Source organism: Zea mays, chromosome 4, assembly GCF_902167145.1.
Source record: "Zea mays cultivar B73 chromosome 4, Zm-B73-REFERENCE-NAM-5.0, whole genome shotgun sequence".
Classification (NCBI taxonomy): Eukaryota; Viridiplantae; Streptophyta; class Magnoliopsida; order Poales; family Poaceae; genus Zea; species Zea mays.
The window spans coordinates 41,125,214-41,137,285 of NC_050099.1; the positions used below are offsets into that span (position 1 = coordinate 41,125,214).

Here is a 12,072-nt window from a genome sequence, read left to right on the forward strand (position 1 = left end):
ACACTTCATGAATCATTAACCAAGTCACTAATTGAAAATAATTACTATTGTATCTTTAGTCATTATTGCGCAAAATAAGGAGTAAACCAAATTTGGAGTCAAATACGGGTTGAATTTCGGGTCAAATACAGGTTGAAATAAAAACCCGCATCTAACACCCACGAAACTTCAGGTTAGGTATGGGTTGCAACCACGGGTCAAAATCTTCACACATACACGCACCTATCGAATTTCAGATTTGCGGGTTAAATTGTCATCACTAGGTTTAACATCCATCAGAACCAAATTTGAATGAACTGCAGAAACAGAATCATCATTCTGTGAGCCAAACCAGTAACTATTTTACATGAATAAACACAAATCCAAAAAAATTACTTGGCAAGCTGCGAAGTTTGATTCGAAGTGAATAGGAATTAGGATGTTTATAGTCACAGTTAACCAACGAACTACTAGTAGGTGCTACTACAGAGATGCCAAGTATCACTAATCAAGGAGTTACACAATCTCTTCCGATAACCAAGGATGCATCCGGAAGGTGCAAATATTGAGCACGATATTGCTACCAGCGAGCCATGTTTGAGGTTCGAGGAGGGTCATGCTGTCCACTGCCCACCAGCACCATATGCAGCAGCACCACCACCAGGCTGTGGCGAGACCCCTTTTGCTGCAGCAGGCTGCTGTGGATTTGCTGGGGGCGCAGCATAGCCGCTCTGGGTTGTTGCTGGTGCCGCAGACTGCTCATAACCTGGAGGATTTGTAGGCGGCTGGGTGTATCCTGCCTGGCCATACGCAGGCTGGCTGGCTGCTGAGGAGGCATAACCAGCCTGACCAGTAGCCTGACCAGGAGGACCATATCCTGGCTGTGGGTAGGCACTTCCATAGTTAGGATCTGCTGGAGCTCCCTGGTACCCATAGCTCGCATTGGTTTGAGCTGCTTGCTCACCATATGCTGGTTGGGTCTGTGGGTACTGTGCATAGCCACCTTGCTGCTGAGGATAGCCTGGAGCTGCTGGTGCACTCTGACCATATGGAGCTGGTGCCTGCCCACCCTGCTGTGGGTAACCCTGTTGAGCATATCCATCAGATCCAGTTGCTGCACTGTACGTTTGCCCATAAGCAGAAGGGTGCTGAGAAGGCGGCCCATAAGATGCAGCTGGCGCCTGGTAAGAGCCATCTGCAGCCGGAGCACCCCTGGGAGGCCATTGACCAGGTCCACTGTATGGAGGCCTAGCATAGGGATCTGGCTGTTGAGGATAGCCTTGCTGCGGGCCCATTGGCGGCTGACCATAGTACTGCTGGTTCGGAGGGGGAGCATTGTATCTAGGATCACCATACCCATGGCTGTAGTTCTGCTGAGGCGCATGTTGCGGGTATTGAGGTTGGCCATAGTTAGGACCCTGTGATTGACCATAACTGTTGTAATTCCCTGGCCCAGGAGGGTAGCTCGGTGGCTGGCTATCATATGGCTGAGATCCCTGCTTGTAGTAATCAGAAGCACCACCCTGGTACGAAGGATGGGGTGGAGGGCCCTGCCTCTGGTCCCAGCCCATGCCACCTCTTGGTGGTCCCTGCTGCGGCGGGTAGCTGCCGTAGGGTGTGTTGTAGTTTTGAGGTGGAGGCATACCTCTAGGTGGGTATCCATAGCCATGATTCTGAGAACGTGGTCCCCACTGAGAAGCGGCACCTTGACCCTGAGGGCGGTAACCTTGTGGACCATATCCGCCAGACTGGTTTGTATGCCTTGAAAATGTCTGTACAAGAAACCATGTAAGAAACCAAAAAGAGAAGTAAATAACAGACACCGCAGAAAAACATAAAGCCAACTGTAATAGGAATCCATCAATGGGAAACAGACTGTTCACAATGCAGTTAAATAAGAACAGCATTGAGAATATCCGCCTGCATAGTAGCTCATATCTCAATACTTAGTAAACACTGTCCAGTAATGATCACTAAATCGTTCAAGAAACAATGTTCAAGAAAATAAACCCTTAAAATCTCCACAAATTTCTGTGGACAACATTATGCAACACCATTAATACAATAGGAATATCAATTGTTGGTTAACCATCATTGAGAATTGCAACAAGAAATTTAGAATAAAAAGAAGGGTTACTTCAGAATTTAACATATAGATGCATCTCATAAACATAAACAGCCTCAATAGAAAACACGATAGTATCGAGATTAAATGCACTGCATCGCACATTATCCAATAGCAACCGTTACTAATGGGGAAAAATAATAATGCTAAGTAACCCAAACTCTAGTTAAGAGTACAACACTATGTAAGTAACGATGTGTAAATCCTTAATCATTTATATATAGCATATGTAAGTTTTGTTCTGCAAACAACATACAGTCACAAACGATTCAGTTTAGCAAACCTATACATGGTGCTGTAGTAGCCTTGTCATGGCAATGAAACACTTGTTGCAGTCTTCCAATGCCATACAGTTTCTGTTTCCTTTCGACAATAGACAGCCTTACCAGTTACCAACTACATAAACCATGCAAGGGTAAGGGATAATGGTCAATATCCCTCTCCGGTGCAAGTAAATGTTGAAGAACGATGGCGCCCATGAAGAAAGCTAGCTGTATCTCCATTAGGATGCCCAACCAACTCCAATTGGCACCTTCAACAAAAATAATTGACGGAAACTGGAAGCGAGTGAACTTGATGTGTCAGTTCAGACTGCTTATGTAGGAAACAGAATAATATCTCTTATCTAGCAACTCGATAATCCGCTGGTATGGTAAGACAGCACTTGCAAACCTATAGTCATGGACATTGTTAATGGTGATAGATGAGGAAAGTCCTACTCATAGTGTATGTCCTACGAAGAATAATCAAGCTAATGGGATCAAGAATCTAAACAGTACCCAGATCTCCAGACATATCATTTGCTATGTATTACAGCTCAAAAGTTCATTTCTGAATTGTATAATCATGTACTCCTTTTGACCCTTCAATAATCCATATTATTAATTAAATAAATAAATCAAGAATTTTGCTCCAATGGACAGGTAATGGAATGGAAGCATGCATGATCCAGTAAAAACGAGAAAGAAAAATACACCATATTCACAGTGCTAGCACCGAGGATAAGGGATTTTGGCAAGGGAAAGGAAGTGAAATATTTGTTGAGGTAATGAATCTGATTTACAAATTTTACATCATTGATCTTGACAGCAATGGCATCTCGTTTGTCTTTCATCGGAAGATGAAAACTCAAACATGAAGAAAAACTTACCTTCCAGCCCAATTAGGCATTGCTATATATCAAGATAGATACTTCATACAAGGCCAATTGTAGAGGAGTGATTAGTTTATAACAAATCTTAAAGGGCCCAACACTCCGTAACACAAGAGAGATGGCAATATATTCATAGTATGAACAACAAAGTACAAAAGCAAAGTGTGTTTGTTTATAGCAAAAAATACCAGTACACTTGGGACACCTACAGAAGCAGCAAAGCTTATCAGGGAATTCTCGAACTTGGCTTGATCAGAAAGATGGTACAAATTGCATGCAATGATAAAGAAGGTGTATTATGAAACCCAAAGCTAAGAAACCAATTGGTCCATAATAGGATTGAAATAAGGCCATGTTCTCAATAGGCATGTCATTAATTTGTGTTGGGTCACAAATATTAAAGACAACATGATTTTGGCATCTACAATCACAAAAGTAACCATATCATGAACCAAGAACAATCAATCGTGAAGCATGATCACATCATCAGCAACCATCAGAGCAAAATCACAGAATGAATGAACAATCAAAAGCATAAAGTAGTTATATGCCAGCATCTAGCAACACTTAGAACTGAAAACACAAATAGACTACAAAAAGGCACAAAGGAAGATCACATCACCTGATTCATAGCTTGCTTGATCAAATCCTTCGCAAGTTCAATCTGCTTCTTATTCCCAGTAACACGTACAATTCTTTCAGTCAATGTAACGCCCTCTGGAGGATGTTGGGGTATTAACTAGAAAAAAAATTCAGAGTCAACATCTCCTTAGACCTCCAAATATATACAAGTTGTAAAAGTTTGATAATGGCAAGCCACCATGACAATTGGCATATCCACCTGAATACGAGCACCAGATTTGGTTTGCATGCCTTTAATTGCATCACCACCTTTTCCGATAATGAGACCAACCTATGGTATACAGGTAATGGTTGAACATATAAAATGGCACACTATAACAACATCTTTAGCACCAAGAAAGAACCTTGTTATCAGGAACTGTCATCTCAAATTGCTCTGACCCAGGCTGTCCACTTCCAAATCCTCTAGCTATTAAGGCAGGGGAACCGCCAGCCTCAGCCTGCAATAGAGCATATATAGCATTCGAGGAAAATTTCAGAAGTAGCATGCATGTGAAAACACAGCTCAAAGGGCGACTACAATCAAGGAATCAGCACATGTTGAGTGTACCTCAGCTATGACACTCTTAATAAGCAGCTCTGCTTTATCAACGCTTCCAAGGGTTCCAACTAGTTCAACCGGACGAGTCAGGGCATTTGAGTCCGCATCGGCGTCCTTGGTGATTTGGATCTTTGCACCCGAGCTCATTTGCAAGTTCCTGATTGTCTCACCAGCTTTTCCAATAAGGACACCGACCTGTGTGAATGCCCACAATTAAAATAGATTGAACAGCATGTAAAAAATGTGTAGTTTCTGCAGTGAATGCTCTCGTCGATGCCTTTTGTTCCTGCAACACCTCTAACTAGTGTAAGCAGAACCTGACAATGAGATATGCATCGGATTAATAATATACCCTGCTGTTGGGTACTTCGATCATACGAGAGATCTCCTGGGCAACAGCTGCTGCATCACTTTCCGGTTGTGGAGCTTCAGCTGCTGCTTCAAGCGGTTTGTCATCAGAACCCGCCTGCGAATCCGTAGCAGGAGCGGCCGTGTCATTATCACCATCCGTCGCTGCCCCATCGGTGGGAGCAACCTTATCCTCCTCTGCAGCTGCGGGTTCCTCCACATTCACGGAGACATTCACGGAGGACCCATCGTTCTGCTGCTCAATGCCTGCTCCCAATCGAGAGAGAAAAATCCAAGCGAACCAATCAAACGGATGAGCCGCAAGTTTCATCTAGAAGTAAAAGCGCGCCGCAGCGCCAGAAATAATGCATAGGTTCCAGGCAACGGGGTAACTGAGAGATCCACCTGTGGCAGCGTCGGGCTCACCATCCACGCGCGGGCGCTTGGCGTCCTCGCCGGTGCCGTTCGCCTCCGCGTCGGCGCCAGCCTCCTCGAGCTTCCGCTTGTTATCGACTTGGGCCGTCGCTGCCCCCTCCTGCTGCGCGGCAACGGCGGATTCGGCGACCGCGGGATGCTCCTCGGGGGCTACTACCTCAGGAGGCGGCGTTGGCGGCGCGTCGTCAGCGTCCGCCATGGTGAGGGGCCAAAGGATTAGGGTTTGAGGGTTTCACCGCCCAGATTTTGACGAGATGGAGCCCATGGATGTCCTTTTTTAAAGTGGTCCCTTAACTTGCACGCCTGCGGCGAATTTGTATGTCACTATTTACCACATTTTAATTCAAATACGCATACGAATATGAATATTATCGGATAAAATACAAAACGGATAGTTTGAATTCGAATACTCACATGACTTGAATCTATTTTATCGATGGATTTACAGTTGACAAAATATCATGTTACATGTAAATTATAAGCATAGCAATGGATACATTATGAGTATATTCATTAATAACAATATAGTATGTCAAGCTTTGACCGCACTAGTCATATGTTCGTGCATTGCTAAAATTTTTATATATATGACATAGAATAAATTGTGAATGTGGAGCCAACAACTAAGTTTCAAACACTCACTTATACATAATTTTAACTTACTTTTATATAAACTCTCTTATTATAGTAGTAGAGAAGAGATTATAGGAATGCGGGTTGGTTCTAAAGAAATGTAGGGTTTTTTTAAAAATATTAACATGGGACCACCGTTGAAACTGGTGCTTTAATATAGTAAATATTTATATATTATTTTACAATTTCTATAAATAGATATCTAGTAATTCATTTAATTGTTATAAAATAATAAATATGTCAAGAAATTTAAATATGTCATTCCAAAATGAATGAAGTATATGAATGTGTTGGTACCTCAAGATTGAGGTACCTACTACTACTGGTCAAGGCGGATCCCTCGGGACTACTCTTAGCCACCATGCTAATCGTGACCCGTCCTAGCCCAGTGGTTGGGTCTGCCTAATAAGGCCACTGGGTTCGGGTGAAGATCGGCACCTATAATCAGCACTCCGGAACCCCAATGTGTCTTGAAGAAGAGGGCTCTCAACACATGCGCCTGGGGGCTGGACCCCTGGGAACAGCCTCGACCCTCATGGTGGGCCACCCGGACCTCTAGCCTAAGGGGTCCGGTGTTGCCACGTGTTGTCCAACACCGGAGGAGACGAGATCTCCCCGAGCACCATCTGGACCCCCTGTTAAGGGCGGTCCCAGTCACTACTCCCCACACAAGGCGAGACCTGGTGTTGTCACGTGTTCTACGACATGTGATGTAAGCCATTGGGAAAAGACTGACGTCAGCCTCTAAGTGTAGTGCGCCTCTGCATTAACTGCAAGACGTGTACCTTCCCGCCCCAATGGCAGGCGGTGTGTCTGCAGTGCACGGATCACACAGTAACTCGTGCTTTACCGAGGCACAACCATTGACTCCCTGCGACGCGTGGGCTGCTATCATCATGACTCCCGTTGTAGCTCGCACGTTACCGAGGCAAAAGGAGACATGCGAAGAAGATAGGACAAGGACACCTGAGCATCCTTACGTGCGATATAATGCATTAGCCTATGATGCGACCTACTCCTGTGCACTACTCCAACTAGATAGGTCAAGGGCACGGCAAACCAGGAGATCTACACAACTAGGAGAATATATCTGTTCTCCACGGACCGACGCTCCACTTACTCCATATCGAGCAATAGATTACTAGACATACTTGTTGGGGCTCAGTCACCATGTACATGCCTCCCTTGGTCTATAAAAGTGAAGGCACACACATGGTGGAGGACAACTCAGAAGTGTTGGGGACTTGTTCTCAAGTGCTATGGGTTAAGAACAAGGCAACACAAATTGTTAAATGTTAATGCCCTTCGTCTATCGAAGCATTATTTCCCTTAGGATATAATGATCTTTAGACGAAGGTCATGAAGGACATACCTTCATCATTACAGTATACGTTAAAATAGAAGAAGAAACATAAGAAACAACATAAATGATTATATGACATTGTTGATTCATTCTTATTATATAATCATGAAAAAACACGAACAATATTGAATTACAAAAGTACCTTCGGCTTGTTAGAAGGTAAAAGGATACAAACGTGATGTAAAAGTAGGTCTAACCCAGCGTGAACAGTACGGGGGTACTGTTCATCTATTTATAGCCACAAGACGCAGCTTGTGAGAAATTACAGTTATGCCCTTTATATTTATTATTGACTTGTAGATAGATCTATGAGGACTAAACAGCCCTTTCACCTTTAAGTCGGTTTCTTTTTCTGCGATTGAGCCGAAGCTCCCTTGAGCGTAGCTTCGGAGCAGCGGCAACCTTCGTCATGACCATGCTCCTCCCGTCGTGTATGCTTTTATCCTGAGTTCGAAGGTACTTGTCCATAAGCCATACTTGGAAGACGTTGTTAAATTATGTTTTTGAGGACCTTCGGAGGACGAAGGCCCCCAATAGTAGCCCCTCGCAGTATTAATTTGTTTAAGATAACGAATTCAGACTGCGACATGGATGAAGGCCTTAAGACGAAGGTCCGAAAAAACATCTTCCCTTTGCTAGAATAGCAACAGTCAATGACAGTCGGGACCCTCCAACTCGGGATGCGCCGAGCCTATAAATAAGAACTCACTCTGACCACATTTGGTACGCTGTTTGTGCCACTTGCTTTGTTTGCTCAATTTTATAGCTCTTGCTCACCAACGCTTGCTTAGTTTCTCAAGCTTTCTAAGCTTCGGTTTGAAGGACACATTTTTGCCATTTGCGAAGAAAAGATGTCTCAAGACAAGAAAGTTGCTGCTAAGACGAAGTTAACCGAAGAGGAGAAGCTCTTTGAGTAGAAGAAGGCTGTGAATCCTTATATAGCTGGGTTTTTAGAATCGATGGCAAAATCAAATACAGAGAAGATTACAAAAGAGATATTGGAGGACCTGTCTGAAGATACTGGTGACAGTGATAGTTATGATGCTGAAAGTGGGGGTGAAGATTCTGAGGACCAGCCCTGGATTCCAAGTCATTCGATTTTTGGAAAATCGACCATCAAACAAAATCACCTTAAGAGCATGAGAGGAAGATACTTTTGGGATATGTCTATTATGAGGGCTGGCGGAGACAACACCGTCCCTGTCCCTGAGGAAGACGAGGTTGTGATTTACTGAAGCTTCTTCAAAGCTGGGCTTCGGTTTCCATTGAGCAGGTTTGTGGTCGAAGTGTTAAAAACTTATCAGATCTTCCTTCATCAGATAACCCCCGAAGCTATTATTAGAATGGGAATTTTTGTCTGGGCTGTGAGAAGCCAGGGAGTGGAGCCAAGCGCGAAATGTTTCTGCAGTATGCATGAACTTGCATATGAGACAAAGACCATGGGCAAGGAACAATATCACAATAACTTTGGCTGTTATGGATTTACTGCACGCCCCAACGCAAGCTATCCGGTGCCAACATACAGAAAAAGGTGGCCTGGAGCGTGGATGGAGGAATGGTTTTACGTGAAGAATGACTTGAAGGCAAGGGAAGATATTAAAGAAGTTATTATGCGCCCCATTTGGTCCCGCTTCGGCCTTCAAAGGCCAAAGGTTGAGATTGACGAAGCCGCCGAAGCATGCCAAAAGGCTTTCGGTACTGTTTGCTTTTTTTGGTACAAAAGATTTAATCTAGGAGCATATAGCCTTCAGAGTATGGCCACTTGTAGAGAGCTGGGAAATGCCGAAGGAGACTATCACCAAGTCTGGCGAAGGTGAGCTGGTTCGACTGAAATACACCTTTAGATACAGAGATAAATTTGATGAACCAAATGATGACTGCTGAAATGTATCGAAGCTACAAGTGATGAACTGCTTGGGCCGTATTCCAAAGCGGAAGATAATGCCTTATCCACATCCTTCAGGGGCCAGGGAAAAAAGAGATTAAACAGAGTTTTTGATGCCATTGGTTTTGTTTACCCCGACTACTGCTACCCGCTGCGGGGACGGGGAAAGAAGAGGAAAGTTGCTGCTTCGGCCACTCCAGATGAGCCTGCGCCGAAGAGCAAAAAGTTGAAAGTCCTTACCCACCGGCCACGTTATATTGAGCCGGCCGTGGTACCTGAGTTTGGCGGGGAGACTTCTTCAGTTGCTGAACCAAAGGAGCCCATTCCTCCTACGCAGAAGGCTGAAGAACCAGCTACCATGCCGAAGGCGCCCTCAGCCGAGCAAGTTGAATCAAAGACTGGTAAAGATAAGGCCGAAGAGCCAAAAACTGAAGGAACAAAAATGTTAGAAATTTTAAGCCCTTCAGCGGAAGTAACAGTGACGAAGGCACAAAAAAGTCTTGCGGCAACTCCGAAAAGAAGAAGGATGGCAAATGTACTAGACGTGCTAGAAACAGTAAAGGCTTTAAGCTCTACTCCTTCAAGGAAGATTGTCGAGGCTTCAAAAATGCAAATCGAAGCTGAAACAAAGCCGACCGAAATCGAAGCTGCAGTAAGCCAAGCTAGTGCCGAAGCTGGGCCTTCAGAGCTTGCCGAGAAAAAACCTTCAGAAATTGAAGAGAAAACAACAGTAGAAAAAGCCTCAGAGCAAACTTCGCCTAAAAAGGTTGCTACTCCTGCTCCCGAAGCTTTGGAAGAGAGCATCGATTATATCATCCGCCATGCTTCGGGAAAGATGCTTTCTTCGGAACAAAAACGAGAAGCTCACCATTATGCCCAAAAACTAAAATACCCGAAGGGGGCACTGGTGTTTAATGGCAGCGGAGAAGAAGATTTTTTATACTGTCTCCTGGATAACAAAGAGATATCCGTCAGCCGGGAGATAGGAAGAAGCTTCGGATTCCCGAAGTTAGAAGATGGCCTCTCAGTATTGTCGAAGGATGAATTAGCTGACAGTTTAGCATATAATAGCATAAAGGTATGAAAAATCAATTTTTGTATTTGAAAATGAATTATTTGTTTATGCTTAATACTATACTCCTCTTGGAGGGCTTGATCCTTAGCAATGCCCTCAGGGCACAGAAAAATATCAAAGATGAAGGGTGTACAATAGCTCTGAACAACCTTCGCTTAGAGGTAATTGAACTAAGGAACGAAGGCCTTGAAAAGGATAAAATATTAATTTCATTGGTAAACAAAATAAAAGAAGACGAAGCCAGTTCCAAAGCTCAAGCTGAGGCCCAGAAGAGTGGAATTGAAGATCTTTGGAGACAATTAGCTGAGGCCAAAGTAAAATGTGTTGTTGCTGAAGCTGATCGAGATGCCAACGAATACTAGAAAAATTATTTTGAAAAGACAGTTGTAGAGCTTCGTGCATCGAAGGAAAGGTGTTTTGAAAAATATGTGGGGTGCGTGAAAAAGATGAAGACTAGCTTCGCCAACGTGGGTGCCTACTCAAATGAAGACAACTTTATACTAGGCAACCCTGAGGGCGTTATCGAGTGGATCAGTGGTGAAGCCGAAGCTTTTGAAGAAATCTTAAGTGATCGTGGGGACGTCTGTGCCTTCTCTGGCACGAGAGGAGTTGCAGTCGTCCTGGAGAAGGCGGGTTGCAAACATGTTAAAACCTTGGCCCAGGCCGAAGCTACCTTCTCTGTTGATGACACGAAGGACCCCTCGACCAAAGCAAGTTTATTGGGTGGCAAATTTTTCACTGATATTTGGGACAATGGCGGCCGAGAAATGGTTCATGAAATAATGAAGAGCGAAAAAGATATCCACGACTCTCGAGAAGCAGCAAAGAAAGCTAAGAAAGCTGCAGAACTTGAGAGACGAATAGGTATTGTTTAATGGCTTGTAGCTTCGTTGTTTGTTTTCGAGGCTTCGAACTGATTGATTTTTTCTGTCGCAGATGAGCTACCTCCTCCACCGGAGCCATTCGACCCCCTAGCCGACCCGGAAACAAAGAAAGCGATAAAAATCATTAATATGGCCGAAGCTATTGTCGACGAAGTTGTTACCAAACTGCTTAACGAAGCTGTAGAAAAAATTCTAAAGGAAGAAGAGTAGCTATTGTAAAAACATTTCTAGGATATTAATGTAACATTTGCTGAACTATGTGTGTAATATTTGGTGTTTATAAATTTGAATGCAATATGTGAATTGTTTGTAATTCAGTTCTTTGCGATGCATGAAACTTTATGTACGTACCATTTTTAGCCTTCGACGAAAAAACACCTTCCCTTCTTTTCATGCTTCGTAAAGAAGAGTTTTTATGCCTCGTAAGAATCATCCACACTTTGTAAAAACATCAATGCTTCATAAACAATAGATCCCTTCTTCCACATCAGAACCGATGAAGCTGTAATTCTCAGCTTACTTTGTGCCTTGGCATCTTTTCATTTTTTATAAAGCATTCTCTGAAGATCGACTTCGTTTCCAATTAATGTCGTTGATGTGATATGATGTATGATGTGATGCTATGCAATATGATGCGATTATATGATGCAAAGAATGATGCTAATGCCGAAGACACATACCCACGCTGAAACACAATCTCTTCGTCCCCTTAGGAACCATCAAAATCACTTTGCCGTTTATTTTTCGGCTTCACCGCTTATTTTTTGGTGTAAGTTCTGCATCCCCTTAGGAACGTCTTTTGAACTTCTTCGTCTTCTATTTCGGCGGTATTCGCGTTGACTTTTCGCGCTTCGCCTTATATTTCGGCGGTATTTTGCTCTGTATTCCCTTTGGAACAACTTTTGAGCAGAAAACTTACACTGCGCTCCCTTGGGAACGACTTTTTGTAGCTTCGGTAAACTTACGCTGCGCTCCTTAGGAATGACTTTTTGTAGCTTTGGTGAAACTT

The 12,072-nt window shown here is 43.6% G+C and overlaps 1 protein-coding gene across 1 annotated transcript; it reads right to left on the minus strand.

Moving 5' to 3' along the window:
* Positions 1 to 292: 292 nt before the first annotated feature.
* LOC100193964 (uncharacterized) lies at positions 293 to 5,458 on the minus strand. The gene is made up of 7 exons (NM_001352771.1): positions 5,194 to 5,458; positions 4,793 to 5,055; positions 4,450 to 4,635; positions 4,244 to 4,339; positions 4,099 to 4,170; positions 3,880 to 3,996; positions 293 to 1,751 (listed from the first exon to the last, which is right to left on the minus strand). The coding sequence occupies exons 1-7, from the start codon at positions 5,420 to 5,422 to the stop codon at positions 594 to 596; spliced, it is 2,121 nt and encodes a 706-aa protein (NP_001339700.1). The 5' UTR covers positions 5,423 to 5,458; the 3' UTR covers positions 293 to 593.
* Between the last annotated feature and the right edge of the window lie 6,614 nt (positions 5,459 to 12,072).

What these genes read in the sequence shown, in the direction of transcription:
- LOC100193964 (NM_001352771.1), bottom strand. Translation starts at nt 5,422, where the DNA reads ATGGCGGACGCTGACGACGCGCCGCCAACGCCGCCTCCTGAGGTAGTA. An exon ending in TCGAAGTACCCAACAGCAGG is followed by an intron (nt 4,636 to 4,792) that starts GTATATTATTAA and finishes GCATTCACACAG; the next exon opens with GTCGGTGTCCTTATTGGAAA. An exon ending in TTAAGAGTGTCATAGCTGAG is followed by an intron (nt 4,340 to 4,449) that starts GTACACTCAACA and finishes GCTCTATTGCAG; the next exon opens with GCTGAGGCTGGCGGTTCCCC.